Source organism: Paramormyrops kingsleyae, chromosome 10 (genome assembly GCF_048594095.1).
Source record: "Paramormyrops kingsleyae isolate MSU_618 chromosome 10, PKINGS_0.4, whole genome shotgun sequence".
NCBI classification, from domain to species: Eukaryota; Metazoa; Chordata; class Actinopteri; order Osteoglossiformes; family Mormyridae; genus Paramormyrops; species Paramormyrops kingsleyae.
The window spans coordinates 34080159-34097757 of NC_132806.1; the positions used below are offsets into that span (position 1 = coordinate 34080159).

Sequence of the window (17599 nt, forward strand, 5' to 3'; positions counted from 1 at the left end):
CTCTTCCGAATCTTTGCCTGCCCCTGAAAGGTCCCATAATGTGGGAACATTTTGTTTTGTCTCTGCCTCTCCAAAAATAGAGAGTTTCTGTGTGAGGAGATTCGTTCCTGGCATTAAGTGTGTTTTAGTAATTATTACCCCCCGGGTGTGACTCAACAACGACACATGTAATGTCACTGTGTGACCAGATGGTGGAGCTCTAAGATAAGACGATATGTGATATTTGCGGCATTACTGTATGCCGTACATCTCTTCAGTTTTAAGCACCCATTTTAACATATCTGAATCACTTGTTGTTTGTGAGTGTTCTTAAAATACAATAACAGTGGAAGTAGGCTGGTCAGGGCCTCCCTCGTCTGGTGTGTTTCCTTAAAGAAAAACAGCGTTATGTTAATTATCGCGTAATGACTCAGAGGCCGTATTTTGAGTATTTCTCCGAAAGAATGCCGTTGTTAGCTGTAGACAGATAGTGATGGTACAGAAGAGTGTATGTTAGTTGGATGTTCCGACTTTCAGCATCCCGAGCTCAAAACGTCTGCACTCAAAACGTTAGAATATGAATTCATATTTTAAAAGACATTCTTCTTTGGAAAAGAATAACACTTCACTGCAAATATCCCATCTACATCCATTTTAAACGAATCTTTTTGTAAATCACCTTCAGGAATGCAATCCTTTGAATTCCTGGTTCTGATCCCCTGGGCTGAAGTAAGATCAATATTTCAGGTGTTGATGCACAGAGCCAGAAGAGCTATAGTGGCTGTGATACGCAGGATTGAGTCAGGTTTGGAAAACAGCAGTGGGGATCCCGATTGGCCACTGGTGTTGAGCAAACACAGCATGCTGGTCACTGGAACAAGATGATTGGGTTTTGCCGTCTGTGAGTTAAAGCTGAACAGCTGCTTACATCAAGAAGTCATAGTATTCCAGAAATATTTGCACTGCATGACCTCACTTCCTGGCATTTCACATTTATACAACATCAGCATCTGTTTGTTCTTTGAATAAATAAACCTCTCAAGTGTAAAAGTATCTGCACAGGACACTCCTTTGCAATAACAGAAATATTCTCTGAACAAATGGATTTTTAAAAAATAAATAGAAAAGTCACTCGAGATTGGACCATAATGAGAGATGGAACTGTCCATCCATCCATCCCTCCCTCCTTGTCAGGCTTACAGGGGGGCTCTGTGGCTGCGGTCAATGTCACATGCATTCGGGGTGACAGACTTCACTGTTTTCTTTTCCGCTTGGCTGATACATGTATCCAAGGCAACGCACGACTTTACACATCAATATACACATTCATACTGTAGCTATATCACTGGAGCAAATGAGGATAAGCCCCCAGCATAGCCGTACAGCTGCATTCCCCTTCTGAGGTTCGGACGGATGAGTCTCATTTCTTTTGCTGATGTGCTGCCCCAGATGAAGAGGCTGCAGATTTGCTGTCTGCTGTGATAATTCTCCATATTGCAGCTTCCTGGTTGGGTTGTTACCCTGCATGGGGGCATTTGCTAAGACAGTATGGTCATTATAAACAGGGACGCTGCTGGTTCACCCTCAACTCCACGACCTGTAGATGCAGCAGAATAAAGATGGAGGACAGATGGGACCCTAATATGGCATTTTCAGTATTTAAGAGGAAGTGAGGGTCAGATGAGAATTAGTATGACAGCATGTTTGTCTCAATAACCTTCTGCCTGACCCATGGTCAATATGTCATTGGCGCATAGACGAGAGCGACAGCATGGGACGCGGGTCTCCCACCGAGCCAGCAGGAAGAGCCGCAGTCGCCCCCCAGACACTGACCCCCAGATGCCTCCTGTCGGGGCTGAGCCCAGCCAGCCCAAAGTGACACGCTGCTGAGCTGAGCCTAACACGCACACCCCCAGCCATGAGCCGGGCCAGATGGTCCTGCAGGTGCCTGCTCGCCGTGAGGAGAGTATGCTTCACTGGGAAACGGGCCCCTGGCATCCTGCTGTGTGCTGGGTGGGGGGGGGGGGGCAGGGCCCGCTCTCCTGTTCTCTGCAGCCACACTGATCAGGGGCTGTGTGTCACTTTGGGCATCAGTCAACTATTCAGTCACACCATCCATTATATCACCAAATTCTATCTATCTATCTATCTATCTATCTATCTATCTATCTATCATTGTTATTTATTGTTCAGAGCAAATTAGAGTATGCCAGTAGAGTATTTCAGTAAAATGAAAATATAAAAAGGCAAATTTGACAATAGGATCATTTGAATAAACCCATGTTAATTTTTAATTTCATGATGGTAGCGGAGAATGTGGCATGTTTAGCAAAATGTAGGACCAGACAACAGAGGCATCCCATTCGCAGTCCTGCCCATAGTTACACAGCAGCGAGGAGCCAACCAGTCGGCATGGAGTGAAACCTCGCCTGACTAATTCCTTTTAGATCACAGCAAATCAATAATTAATCGGGGCTCATTTTTCGATGCGCGTCTTAACCGCTTTCCCGTGACATTTTTTTTAAATGTCGCCGTCTCCTTCGGCCCGGGGGGAGCCAGCACTGGATGGTACCCTTATCAGGGGCCAGCTTGCAGCCCCTGCGGGTACCGGGAGACGAGCTCCCTGTGATCAACACTAGCAGCTGCTCAGCCAAATGGGTGTGGGGGCAGGGTCTGCCTTTGCTGTATGAGCAACCTGAATACGGGAAGAGAGCGGGAGCCGCCTGGCACGCACTCACAAAGTCCCGACGTGAAAAATTTATGGTCAGGGTACGATCTGAAAGCAATGAAACCAGACCTGCAATATGTGTTCTTTCATAAGAGCACTATATTAATCAATTAAATATTTAAAAGCTTGTACTAAAAATGGAAGATCTAAGTTCACAATTTATTTTCCTAATGCCTGTACAATAAAATATAAGCCTGTTATGGACCATTTAGTATTTCACATACTAACAAAAAATAATACTCTATAGGTTTGCAACTATTTATAACTATATTATGGCTATTTGCGAAACCAGTATTTCTATTAATCTGTTGCTCCAGTGAATACTAAGGCAACCAGGCAGCGACAAAACAAAGCTCTGGGAGTGTCGGTTTAGCTTCGCCTGGAAACAGGCGCCACTGCGTTCGTACTGCGCAGAGTCACCGTTCTGTGTTATCCAGCTTACTGGTGAGGGGGAAAAGCAAAAATTCTGAATTTGAACATCTCCACTATATATTAGTTTTGTGTGACTGATACGTCCATGTATCGCCAGATGGATACATCACATTCATGTGCATTTAGACAATACCCGTTAGATGGCGCCAGTTTCAATCAACCGAAAGTGTATTCTAACACCATTTTAAAGTATGGAATATATGAATCTGGCGATGCATTGAGGAGTTTACTACATTTGTGTGTAAAATAATGGAATTTTTGATTTTAGATAAGCTTATAAGAATATGAAATAGCTTAACAAATAGCCCTATTATGTCTACCTAGAAGGACATAAGTTTCAAAAAGTAATGCTTTGATTAGCGATCATGTGCAGCTTTACCCAGCAAAGGGCATAATAAAAGATAAACTAGGGTAAGTTGTCCGGAATTGGGGTCTGAGTGGATCCTAACGCTTTCACGGCGGGTCGTAGGCTAATCCGGAGCTGTCCAAGGTTCTGAACTGTCATCGAACGATTAACTGCCAGAGCCAGATGCGCAAAATTCTTTATAACATCAAAGGTAATGAAAACTTTAATAAATTTAGTTAAAATGCTGAAATACTACGTATATACTAAATTAATTATAATTACATTTTTACATCTATACCCAATTAATCACCAATAGACCTCTGTCAGTTTCTAGTAATTAGTTTTTCATAAATTAGCGATTTGGATTAATTGTCATGTTTAAATTGATATACTTGGTGCGCAAATTGATATCGTTCGTAAATTGGTGCAAATCACAGCTCGCACGTGAACGCTTAAGCGATCTGATTACGGACAGCTGTTGTTCACCACGCGACAGCGCTCCGCGAGCGGTCTCCTAGCAACCAGGCATCCAGGTGCTGAAGCATGTCGCCCGGAGCGATGAAGTTTCTTAGCACATAGCAGCAGATCCATTTGGGTTATAAAACCAGACTGACTTCGTATGCGTGTGTCCTCTCGCACGATGTTTGGATTTGCGTGTTGCCATTAAGGATAGTCACTCATATAATTTATTGGCATTTTTTGAAACCTGTTTCCTGATACCAATTCAAGCAGAATTGAAATAAAATACTGCATTACGGGCTGTTTCTATCGAACAAAAATGGTTGAGTATATTGACATGTAACTCCCAGTACTCATTTCGGGCACTATTAGAGCCGTGTAGCCGGAGGCCATTGCGGATGTAATATTTGTGCTGAGTCCGCAAACAACGTTAGTTCAGCAATGTAGCCTGCTGAAGTTCTTTTTTTTTGGGGGGGGGGGGGGGGGGGGGGCTGCTGTATAGGTTATTAAGTGGCAGGTCATGCTTGAATGGGTTGAGTGTGAGCATAAATTAGCATTTTGTGTTTTATTTATCTTTCTGTCTGTTGTGTTGACTGTTCGAAAGCCTGAGCCTCAGTGATTCAATGACAGCATTAACAATTGATGACCTCAGACAACATGATCAAGGGGAGTGATGCACACCTTCCTTTAATAAATGTATATCTGCATATCGCTAATCTATACTGGGAAACATTCCTTCTGCGTCCCTGGGGTTTCGGTCACTAGATGCCAAGCAGCAATCTCAGTACCTTTTGAAAGACCTTCAGAACATTCTTGAAGGTGGTATCCTGAGCTGCCCTCTTAATTTTTGGGTAATACCACATGATTTTGTTTTTTGTTGAATCTAGCAGGAGAAACTAAAGATGTATAATTAAAATTTTTTGTAGATGAAAGTGTGAAAAAAATATTCATGCATAATTGGATTATGTTGATACAAGTCTGCGTGTCAGCCTACCTGAAACTGGAGGACAAAGGACATTCATAACCAGGACAGATTTAAAGACTGGAGTGTTAAGCATTGCAGAGTGTTTATTCCCAGGCAACATTAATAAGGGTCTCAAAGTAAATGTGAAATGTTGTAATGAGGTCTATCGATTGACGCCACAACCATAGCCATATTCATTTGTGTCGCAACAATTAATGACCACAAAGATTATGAGCTGCACTGTGAAGCCTTTTTATCTTCATTGTAGCAGGACGAGTCACTAACACGCTATAGAGATTCACTCTGTCTAAGGAAGCAGAAACGATAACTGCAACTAGGACAGCTCAGGCCAGATTTAATTTAGAATCATTCATTGCTGAGCTATGAATTATTTATTACTGTTTCATAGATCAAATATATAGATCATGATGTTGCTGGTATATGAAATCACAATAAACATGTGATGTTATATACATTATTAAAGCCAATAAGAGGTATCTTATCTATCCTTAAATTGCTGGAATGATGCTTGGAGAGTTCGGCTGCCTAAATCAACTAATCACTACCGAGAACTAAGCCTATAAGCGAGAACTAACCCTATAAGCAAGAACAAAGCCTATACATCACTTTCAGTGTATTTTATTTATTTAGTTCTGCTTGCTTTGCATGGCCTGGCCATGAAGGAAATGGCAGCAGTCATCATGATTTAAGAAGCAATATTAGATTATCCCCCAGGCTGGATTTAATCCTGTCTGCTAAAAGTACACATTCATCTTGTTAGGTTTCTCGCCACTAATCTGTCCATACATCTGCTTCTGTGTAGCACCGCAAACACCTTAATCCCCTCCCCCCATCCATTATTCTGTCTTACGCCATTTTCAGCTAAAAAAGCTTCTATTCAAAGACCAGGAGCTATAGTTGTTCTGAAATCCTGTCCAGCTGGCTGCCTTTGCCTTTTGTGGTATTAGTATTAGGAGATAGCAAACCATTATCGGACTCAAAATGATTAAAAAGGAAGTGTTCCATTTTCCATGGTCGGTATGTAAATGCTGTGAGGACATGGGAGGTGCTGCTCTCTGTTGCATTTGACTCTCGGCTCTGATAAAACGAGCTTTTCAGCGTGAGATTACAGCGCCTTTGCTGTGAAAGGTCTCCCCCCAACAAAATGCAGCATTTGGCCAACGGTGCTACAAGGGCAAATGCAAATCGTGTCGGAAATTAAATGTCAGCAAAATGTCGACATTGATTTTAGTGTCATATGGAAGCGGCCCGGCCAGAAGCCGGGGTGGCGAATGGGCCTTCGGCTGACAGAGGCCAGCGAGCTGCGTCAGCTTCCAGCAAACATGCGCCTCCCTTATTTTACTCCACATCTCAGTATTCCTGCTCGCTTTTTACTCCCCATTAGTGTGGCGGCTGATGGATTTGCCTCCCAGGCATAAGCGACAAGGTGTCGCGTTTGAAATTTAGAATAGAATAGGGTTACTTCATTAATCCCCGTGGGAAGTTGTCTTTTAACTTTGTCTCATCTTGTTCTCCATACAGGTGAGAGCAAGGTGGGGGTCGCAGCAAAGGGGCAGCCCCATCATCATGTCTGGGGTCTGGGGGCCTTGCTCAATGGCCTACACACATATGACTACACTGCTGAGGTTGGGGCTCGAACTGCTGAACTCACCCAACACCCCCCAAATACAATTTACATTTATTTAATTTAGCAAACACTTTTGTCAAAGGTGACACACCAGTGAGTTTGAATTGGTGATGACTGTATAGTGCAACCACAAGGGGCGCTAACCTGTCAACCTGGGCCCCATAAATTGCTTTTCTCTTTCACAGTTCTCCGCTTCTGTTGGAAAACCCCTTTGCCCCACCTCCATATTACAGCCGGGTGTGTGTAAATCTCATTCGCCGCAAGCGAAGGTGACCTGAGCACAGGGGTTTGCTTTCAAGTAGCAACAAAGAAATAAAATCTTCAAATGTTTCTTTTGAGGGAATTTTACAATGCAGTTAAAATAAAAATGACAGAATTGATGATAGAATAAATGAGACCTTCAGCACTGTAGCCTGCGCTGTGCTTAAAGGTGGGAGATCAGCTGTCCCAGTCACTCCTTCCCCGCATTGACCAGCTGTGCCGCCTCCTGACAGCTCCAGGCCCTGAGCTTCCTGTCCTGTCACTATTTGGCAGTCAGTGTATCTGGGAGCTGTCCCGGGTGCTGAATTACCCGCCTCTCCACCTGATCACGGCTGCCAAAATAAGAGTGCCTGGAGTCCGTCCGTCCGTGGCTCTGGGATGGGGGTGGAGGGACTGGCTCAGCATGATATGCTGGCGTTTGGCTGCCCTGATGCCGCGATCACTGCGTGACGTGGGAAGTGGCGCCCAGCCATGTTTTTTTTTGGGGGGGGGGTTCCAAATGTCACGCACTTCCTGTACAGCAAAATAAGTAATTTGCATGTCAGTAAGGTGTGGCGATGGCAGCACTGTCCATCTTCCAGGACATCTGTGCCCAGTTTTGGAGAACTAGCCAGACTCTCGGAGAATCTGGCACAGAAAGCGGAAGTGGATAGCCCCTCCCCTGAGCTCCCAGCCCCCGAACCACACCCCCCCACACACACAATCCATCAATAATCACCATGCTGCATGTCAGGCTACCAAGTGTGCACAAAACGACGCACGTTTTGGAACTCCAAGATGCTTGTTGCTGCAATAGGAAGGTCTGACTTTTTGTAAAACTGAGAAGAGAAGAAGCGTTTCTAGCTCTGCGAGCGTGAGGTGTACAGTGTAGGTGGTGGGCTGGGCCCAGGATGGAGTCACTCTGTCTGGGTGCTCAGACTGCTCACCCACGGAATCTCTCACACGAGTTGCACCCGTTTTCTGTCTCTTTCCTGCAGTTCTCCGCTCAGTTCAGACTGGGCTGCCGTTGGGGATACTGCCCAGTACTCTTGCAGAAACAGGTTTAAGGAGATTAGCTGTTCGCTGGGAGATAATCAGAGGAGAACTTTCACTAAATGAGGGGGATCCCCTATCAAGAGCCTCATTTATGCATGACACGTGATGACATTTCATACTGATTTTGTTTTTACAAATAATAACCCTTTTTATGATGATTTGTTAATAAGCTGCGTGAAACGTCGTATCACCTTTAGTGAATTTTTTCATGAATTCTGCAACTAAATCGAGCCTCGTGTGTAAATTAACCCTGTAAATACCTCAGGACGTACGGCCCCGCGTGGATAGCCCGCGTAGCGTGAGCGAGGTGAAACGCGCGCGGGCGTTAATTCTCCATACTGGGGCACAGCGAAAGGGAGGTGCTGTATGTGCTTCGAGCAAGCTGTAGAATTCGCCCATTAAACCATCCCCTCCAAGCGCAAAGCAGCATTGTTACACGTCTACACGCTAATATCGCTTCTCCCCACATGAGTGATTCAGGTAAAAATCGATGCCATTTTAATTCCTTTACGCATGTCGCTCATTCCGACGCGCCCGCAGGGATCACCACTGAACTGTGTTAAGCTCCCCTGACCGAAAACAGACAGCTTATTTGTCCTTTGATTTAAATAAGATTCAGGATAATTTTACGGTGAAATACAGAGCCTTAGCCACCCCCATTAAGGGATTTGAGGTGGAGGGGAAAAGGACTCCATTTTAGCGGGGAGGATGGGGGGGCTTGTAAATGGGTTGGAGATGAGATGGAGACTCACTGCTACCCCGCACATTACATTCAACGGAGATAATGTCCTAAAATTTATTCTAATGGAAGCGTAAGGGCGATGGAGTGTTAAATAGAGTATGTACTGCGAGTAATGTACGACGGCAATGACAATATGTCATCACAGGCAGACGCCCCGTGACCTTAACGGGGATTTTCATTTGCAAATGGGCTTGCGGATAAGATGTGGCTAATGCGTTTACAAACTAAACATAACGCCCCCCCTCCCGGGTTCTGAATTCGAAAACAAGTCTTTTGCAGACAATAGCATCAGGTAGATTAAAGGGGGTAAATGTGCAGGGGGCTTCAAAAACGGAAAAGAGAGCGAGACGAGGGAAGACCCTGTGGAGACAGATATTAAACACAGCATGTAAATCAATCCGGTCCAGAATTAGGTGGCAATGACGAGATTGTGCATCTCATTTGTCTTAAAGGGGACACGAACGCTGTTCATATGGAGCTTCCTGGTGCCAAAAGATCTGCCTTTTGAGTAAATCTGTGCTGAGGCTTACATTGAAAAGTTACTGCGACATGTTTTCTAATCTCTGGTCCCTTAAGTTTTGTCCAGGCAGTTATCTACTAGTCTTACACTCTTACGTGTGCTTAGCAACATTCTATACAATCCCTGTAATTCGTCGAGGAAATTTTGTGTAAAGTTTTTGTGTAGAAATGTAATGACTAAAAAAAATTAAATAATTTTGATTTAAAATAATGTTTTAGGCAAGAATCAGAACGATTCATGATTGGAAGGATACTAAAACCGGAGGTTTTTAACCAAGATGTCAGTTTTCACTTAAAAAATCTCAAACAGTGAGACAGAAAGAAGCATGGTTTTGTACGCCATATAAAATTTCTACACAAAATTTGAGTGCTTTAAAAAAAAGATGTTATGGACAATTACTTTTAATTTAATAGCCAGCATGCATACAGAAAATGTATGCTGCCTAACCAAAGTCAAACAAAATAGCCTAGAAATTCTTTCATGTATAGATAATTTTGCATTTCTATGCATTAATGTTTGATATAAAAACGCAGTAAGTAGCCTAAACCGGATTAAATGGTCGCCTGCTTAGAGCGCAAAATAGTTTCTAATTTTGATTGCAAGGTGCACGCTTTCTAAAAAGTGCCGTAAATATTTTATTTGCTCCCAGTTGACTCATTATTTTTCAGAATTCTTATTTCTTTTTCAGTTTTTGTCTTTTCCGGGGGGGATGAGTGTTGGGTGGCTCCAAACTGTTAGACTGTAAAGCATTTTTGATGTGCGGATGTAAAAAAAATGCATTCAGAGCGTTATTGCTACCAGGCGATGTCCATTTCAAACAATCTCTTCTGTGAATCCCTTTGTATTATGGCTAATTATCCGTTCTGCTGAAGGACGTTGCAGGTTAAAATAAGTGCTGCAGATCATATTTCGTTTCGACGCCGTGTTCCCGGCAATTCCGTGGCCTGTCGGTCACTGCAGCGTTTCGGCAGCATGTGCGCGAACCACGGAGGCACTGACGCAGTCAGCCGTCGGCGCTCCGTATGGGAGGAGCCTGTCCCAATGCGGTACACGGCCGAGGTGCTATCGGATCTACCTTGCAGCACTTGGAGTAGGGACGAACCGATCGGTCTGATCGAGGACGAAATTAAGCTGGATGACGACCGATCTCTAATAAATCCACACGCAACGTAGAAAATCTTTTCCGAAAGCTAGTCGGTGAGATTCGCTGTTACCTTGTTAGTCGGGCTCCGGATGCATTTTTCAGTTTCATACAAACTATTTACATTTCATCTTTTCCGACATCCACGCAGAAAGCAGCAGTAACCTCATACCTGCACTGTAACATTGGAGTGCGACCTGTCATTCATTTCACCTATTATATTATTTCACACGGCAAGGAGAGCGACCGCAATTTAAGACGGGAACCGTGCGAGTCTGTGCGCCAACACTGCAAGACAGCCTGCGACGATTTCTTATTGAACTCCGGCAAACCTTCGGGATCTTGCGAAATCTGTACTTTTCGTCATTCATATTTTGGCGAGGTCCGAGACATGACGGTCAGTCCGCTTCGTCCGCGGACCCTCTGCTGAAGCGAAGGTGCGGGACCATGGACGCCTGCCTGTCTCTTATCTGCTTCCCAGCTAACGACATCATAAATGGAGGAAGACATTGACACTCGTAAAATCAACAACAGCTTCCTTCGCGACCACAACTATGCAACTGAAGGTAAATAGATTTTCTGTTTAATGCTAGCATTATGCCTGATTTAGGAGTCATGCAGCGGGTGCCGAAATTATTCTAGAAAACGTGCATCGCCTGGAGACTGATTTTTGCCTCACCAGACAGTAACATATTTAGAATGAACGTGTTAAGCAGTGGTCCCTAAAATAGAATATCTAATTAAAACGAGTAGTACTAACGGAAATGAATGATAAGATCGTCAGCGACAAAAAATAGAATTAAATATGGAGTACAGAATATCCTCTATCATACACAGGATATTATTTCAGGTAAGCTGAATTTTAAGCGTGTTAGAGGACGCTGTCTAATATATTCATTAATACGTGAAATTGTTGATCAGAGACCGGAAAACGAGACAGGTGAATCACCCGAAAATAGGAGGTGAAGCGTGACACACCCTGCCGTTAAGTCCCGTCAATCTCATGTCAGCGCCAGCAGAATACTTGGCGCAAGACCTAGCCATTAACAAGTTGACCATTTTTTATTAATCGTTAAACCTAACGTGTCAAAATCAATTTATCGCATTTCACTTGGAAAATTGCGTCCGGATGTTACATCTACGGGGTGGTAGATGACGGTGGGCTGGAGAGCGGTAATCGGCTTAATCATGAAACCAGCAACGTCATTGTGCCTCTATGAAGCTTGTATAAAAACCACAATACGGTGCTTCTTACGTGTTTTTCACTGAACCGGGTAGGCTACTAGAATACATTAGCTTATTACTTATATATCTTCTTCACTATCGTCGATTAAAATGGGCCGACAGCTGGCAGGTTTCACTGAGCGATAGCGGACCACTTGCCATGACATGCAGAGGTGCATCAACCCCATGTAACAGGGGGAGCACTTGAACTCCCCCCTGCTCCTAGGAATGCGACCAGGGAGCCCATGCACTGCCTGATGGCATTAAGCTTCTGGGCTGATACATTCTGGCATTTGCAGATAGAGAACAATGAACGCCATGTGAATATTGGGAGTGATTTCAAATGCAGCCTTGCTGAAATCCATTAAGGAAACACATTTAGTAAAAAGTGGAAACACTTCTGTGGGCTCATTTTAAAATGCACACTTCTGCACCGGGATGTAAAAACATGCCTGATTGTTAATTAGGCTCAGCAGTCATGATCCAGAAAGCCTCCTGTTTCATAAAGCCAAAGAGGAGAGCAGGCAGGCACTGACAAGGGCAGCTATGTGGGGGGGGGGGGGAGTGGAACAGCACTGAGTGCATAACTGTGGAACACCTAAGCAGATGGGATGAGCAGAATCCTGTGCCAGTCCTTATGCACCCTAATCCAGGCCAGGCCAAGTGTAGCATGGTGCTCTCTCTCCTGCGCAGACGGAAATGTTGCCCAGAGCGGATTTCTTGACCTTGCTGTCGAAAGCCCAGTTCTGCCGCTGGGCCTCTGGTACCATCCCGGGTGAGATGGGTTATCGACTGGTAGCCTCTGGCTAAGCTGGGGTTTGGGAACAGCAAAGGCCGGGTGGGGCTAGACAGGGACCATGGGAGAAGAATGTGGCCAACCAGGGGGTGGGGGGCTTCAGGAAGGCAGAAGAAAGCAGGGGTGATAGTTTTGGGTTTTGGGTCACTAAGGAAGCCGACTGGACACGAGCTCTGGGCTCTGCAGAAGGTACAGATGTTAAACTATCTCCAAGGATCCTGTGAGCCAGATATCATTGGGAGTCGCCCTGTTTCGCCCCAACCAGACCGTGGTCTGTGGTAGCAGCAATCCCCCGACACCCATCGCCGCTCATTCCTACGCTGCAAGTCTGTCCGATCATCTGGCCCCCGCCCCTCCGGCTCCGCTACCCACTCACTTTTGATTCCTAATTGGGTCAGTGATTTACTTGGCTGTCCAGAGCCACCTTCTGATTGATCGGCCTGTTTATCAAAGCCCTTGGTCGCACAAAGAAGATGCATGAGCGCATTAAAGATGCACAAAGGACAATGAGAGCAGAGAGAGAGGTCACCACAATTGGAAAGGGGCCGATGAGAGCATAGATGAAAAGCTCAAGCAGTTTACTTTCCGGCATTCTGCTTAGAGACACACACACAGCTATTATGAAGTGGCAGGGCAGCGTTCGTCGGCCTCATTAGAGTCGTGCCTCCCTGTTCCTGGAAAGCCTAAAGCCTTTTCTATTTTCAGAGTGATCCAGGTAAGGCAGCTGATGGGGAGCTATTGGCTAATGCAGGGGCACCAGCTCCAGACAACGCGTTCTGATGAAGTGGCAGACATCACGCCCAGCCTGCTGCAGAGCAGAGCTGTGAGACACCATAGTCACCCCCCAATAGCCATGATCCCCCTTTTCTTCTACATCCTCTCTTCTGCACTGTGCGAGTCCCCTGCTCCCCATATTTAGGGCACACTCATTTATTAAGCAGATGGAGACAGCTGTTTGATGGCTCTCTTATAACCAGCAGACTTTATGTTTCCATGTGAATAACCTCATTTTGCTTAGCGACTGAACACACCCCCCCACAGAGAGACACACCCTTCCCTAGGAACCCCCCCCCCAGTGGGCTGTCTGACTTCTCCTGTACATCATGTCAGCCATGAAATGTTTCACAGTGTCTATTTTTGATGGAGAAGACTGACCACTCAATTCAAATAGAGATTCTTATTAAGATTTAAATAAATAACTTGTAATAAGTTTTGAAATTCCTTATCATGAACTATTTCGTTAGACTATACTGGTATGAAATACAGGACGTGCCAACACCTCGGTGCAGGGCAGAGTCAGATGAGGAGTCCGTTCTGCTCCTCTTCCTCATTTCCAGGCCATATGTAAGATGGATCGCCTTCTTTGGCCACAGCGAACATGCCCAGATCCAAGACGTGACCCATCTGTCACCTCTAACCCATTCCTGTCCTGATAGTAGATTCACTTGTTTTTCGTCTCCAGTCCTCTCTACTGGTTTCACTTACCATCTCCCCATCCCTTCCTGCCATCTCCAAGGCTCACGGATCTGGCTGCCATTCTGCCTTTTCTAAAGATGCCAATGTACAGCCCCAGATATGTGGTTGTCAGTTACGGCTAAAGTGATCTTTGATATTTGCTCAGCTTTCACACTGAATCTTAGCCCTCCTACTCTGCAGCATTAGAATGCTAATCCGCCTTTTTCTCAATTAACTGCAAGTGACTAAATGAAACCCTACAGACTGACTCCTGTATATTTCATAGCATGGATGAGCAGCCTTGTTCCTACTGGACTGCATCCTGCAGGCTCTCTCACTCCCAACGTAAGAGTAGGACATTATTGTCAACAAATAACCAAATACAGCCATGCCTGGCTAATCTAAAAAACACGAAACACATGTTCTGTTATGAGCACATATTGCTAACAGCACATTAAAAAGCTATTAGTGACACCATTATTAGATCCTCTTGGGTCTCTAGCAGCCAGTGACATTCAAGCAGGTGTTTTGACTGAGATTCATACCAGTGAGAGCTGCACCTAGATTGAATTTAGATTAATAGGCAGTAAAAGGTGGAAATTAGACAATGTAAAGAAACCCAGCTGATTTTTAAGCCTGATTGTTTGTCATGTTTTTGATTAACCATTCAACAAACTGCACAGTAACGTCTGCTGGTATATTATGACCATTCTGATTAGAATAGTTTGCTTTTCAATAAAGGTACTAAAATATGAAAGTACCAAGATATCCTCCATGCCGCCGATAAAGCGAAGGTCCCACTGCTTCCTTAAAACAACCCCTAACAACCCAACATGGTCGCACTTTTTACCTCTTTGCTCAGCCCTCTGTAAGTCGAGCCAGTGCTTTCTTGCCCGGCCAATCAGACGGCTGGCTGAGCGGCATTCCCACACGCTGCTCCTCAGTGCTTTCTTGCCCGGCCAATCAGACGGCTGGCTGAGCGGCATTCCCACACGCTGCTCCTCAGTGCTTTCTTGCCCGGCCAATCAGACGGCTGGCTGAGCGGCATTCCCACACGCTGCTCCTCAGACGGTGGTGAGCTGCCCAGTGAGCTGAAAGCCTGCTCTTTGGGCCATTGATTTATAGACCTGTAAGCCCCCGAAAACGGCAGCGTTTGACCTGAGCGACCTGCAGCCGGCTGGCAGCCGTTGCGTTTGTGACCTTTTGAAAACCTCAGGGCGTCTCAGTCCCCGTTGGCATGGGGAGGGGTGTCTGCTGCTTCTCTCAAAGAGCCTGTCCCACTCCATCCATTATGGACTCTCATTCATTAATATTTATGCCATTCCCAAAACACAAGTGGTGAAATCCGAGTGCCTTTTAATACTTCCCTGGGGCGCTGTGTCACAGACCCAGGAACTCTGAAAGGTTATTTAGACAGGATACAGATCTGTGCCTTCAATATATCCATATATTTCAGTAATCAAAATGCAGAAAAAAATGGGGTTTAGAAAGGAAAACAAAAGCCCTCATTCCACATTACTGGAGAAAGACGCAATTGTTTATATTCTGCCCGACCACAACGGGGAACATTTATCTATAAGGTATGTCACAGCTTTTCCGACGAAACATAAATGCAGCTTGATGTGTTTTAATGGAGATGAAAAATATAAAGAGAAAGTGAAAGTGATTAGGTGCTGGAACCTAACAGAGGCATGTTCACATGGTAAGAGAGTAACCTCAAGCTGAATGATGGCAGCAGTGCGGCTGAGAGCCCCGATTCTGGGTACGTAGCCAGGCTCTCCTGCGGGCCTGGAGGAGGTTAACTGCAGGACGTCTGGGCCTTGCTTACGTCCTGCACGGTGCCTCGCAGCATGGGAATCAACGCTGATGTTTATTTTTATCACATATGTCTAGAATCGGGTCCCGATTTCAGACTTGGGGTGGGTTCGAATGAGCGTGTTTATATATATGTCACAAAAAGTGAAAGACATCGCTAGATTTGCAGGTATTTCCTAATCATTTGCATGGCTGACTGGTGGAGAGCCTTGGAGGCGGCTTGAGGGCTGTGGTAGGGTGTTAGGGTGATGGGGAAGGTTAGGTGGGGGCAAAAATGGGATATTAAATCTGTATGGGCTGCTGGCCCATGCTGACCCCTCATCTCAGCCTCACTGAGGGTCAATTTCCTCCCCTATGCTAGAATTGTCCCACATCAGGTGCAATAGATCCATTAATAGAACCAAAGTCTCCCACCAGCCCCTGTAAGGAAGATCCACACGATATCACTGAGAACACACCACTACACCCCCCCCCCCCCCCCCCCATGTGGGTGGGGTCCTTGGAGAGGAAAGTAAGACAGCAAGAGGCTGAACTCCATCCGCACAGGACCCCCGTGCAGAGCCGGCTGCAGAGTCCGCTGAGGATACATTATACAGGCAAGAGGAAAGCTGAGATGGGAGTAAATAAGGCCCCCGCAAACCCCTGCAGGGGAATTGCAGTCATAAATCAAAGGCACGTCTTAGCTGGATTCCTTTTCTGCCGGGTTTCGAAGCGGAGGCGTCTCCTGGTGGGAGCAGTGCCTCTAAAGATAGGTGCCTCTAAAGATAGGTGGCATCACCCTCCAACCAAGTTTTTATCATAGATGAATGAAATTGCTGTTCAATATTGTAGTTGGATGAAGTTCATTTCCTTCTTGTGTGCTCGTGTGTGTATATAGCTACGTGCACATGCAGGTTCTTCGTTTTTGTGTGCATGTCCGCTTTGGGAGAACACGGGCATGGCTGTGCTTGTGCATTTGTGTGATCGTGTAACTGAGTGTACGATGAAGACTAAGATTAAGGCATCAAACTACAATAAAAGATGCAGCTCTTTTCAGGGAGTCCGCAGATGCGTTTTGGCCTGCAGTTCCTAATGTTCCTGCTCTTTTGAAGCTCTCCCTTGTTCCCAGCTTGCAGAGGAAGGACTGTTTTATGTACCAGCAGATCACTGGACTGAGCTCCTCTGGGTCCTCTCTAAATCTGGCTTTTCTTGGAGCTAATCGATGGCCCGGAAGTGGACCATTCCGGGTGAATTGCCGCGAGCTTATCAAAGTGAAAGGGGTAATGGATGCCTCACCTGAGGGATGCTCTGTTGCTTCCAAGACAAGCGCAGTACACAAAGAAAAGAGCGATGCTCCAGTGGAGCAGGGCCTCGTCTTACCAGGCCCCCTCAGCCATGAGCAGCAAGTGCAACCCGGATTCACTGACCTGTAATGGGGGTTTGGACATTGACTATTGACTGTCACCACAGATAATCCCCAGTCAATATAGGGCACCCCACCAGATAAGTATTAACTTTTATGTACAACTGGTTGACCTGTATTTGGGAGGTCTTCCTCTGGTGTGCCTTTCCCCGTTCTTGTCCGCTATGCAAGGCTGCCGTCGCACACAGACCTGCTCATGAGTAGTTACCGCGGTACACTGGCTCTAGCTCCCACTGCCTCCAGCTTTTTATTGGTCCACTTGTGATCTGAACCACATTCTCAAGAGACGACCACGGTCAGGACACAGCTGAGGGGGAACAGCGGCTGCGGTGTCACTCTCACGAAGACGCCAGGCCTGAGGGAATCTCAACGAAGAAATGACCAGGCGCCTCTGATCTCCATCCTCCTCCGCGTTGGAGAGCCGCCGTTCTTGTTGAGCAGAGGTGGCAATGGCTGACTGTGCCGACTGCCTGCTCTTGTCCTTCTTGGTGCAGGCATGAAGGTTGATGCACCCTTCAGGTGCTGATGGAGTGGAGACCCAAAGGAGGGACAGCCATCCTTGTGCCCGTGGTTGGGTGGATATGGGGAAATGTGGGCATTAAAATTAACTCGTTAAATTAGGCCAACTTATGGCCCGGTTTCTGCACAGCGC

At 45.8% G+C, this 17599-nt stretch overlaps 1 protein-coding gene across 3 annotated transcripts in view; it reads left to right on the top strand.

The window, feature by feature from the left end:
• The window catches only part of ppp2r2ba (protein phosphatase 2, regulatory subunit B, beta a), a 70320-nt gene that overhangs the window by 21898 nt on the left and 30823 nt on the right, over positions 1-17599 (top strand). The window contains exon 1 of one of the 3 annotated variants that reach the window (XM_023844657.2): positions 10080-10821. The exons of the other annotated variants lie outside the window; for them this stretch is intronic. Coding sequence (XP_023700425.1) covers positions 10752-10821 — 70 coding nt within the window. The 5' untranslated portion in view covers positions 10080-10751. Of the gene's footprint in view, positions 1-10079; positions 10822-17599 lie in introns of those variants that run through there. 3 annotated transcript variants of the gene reach the window in all.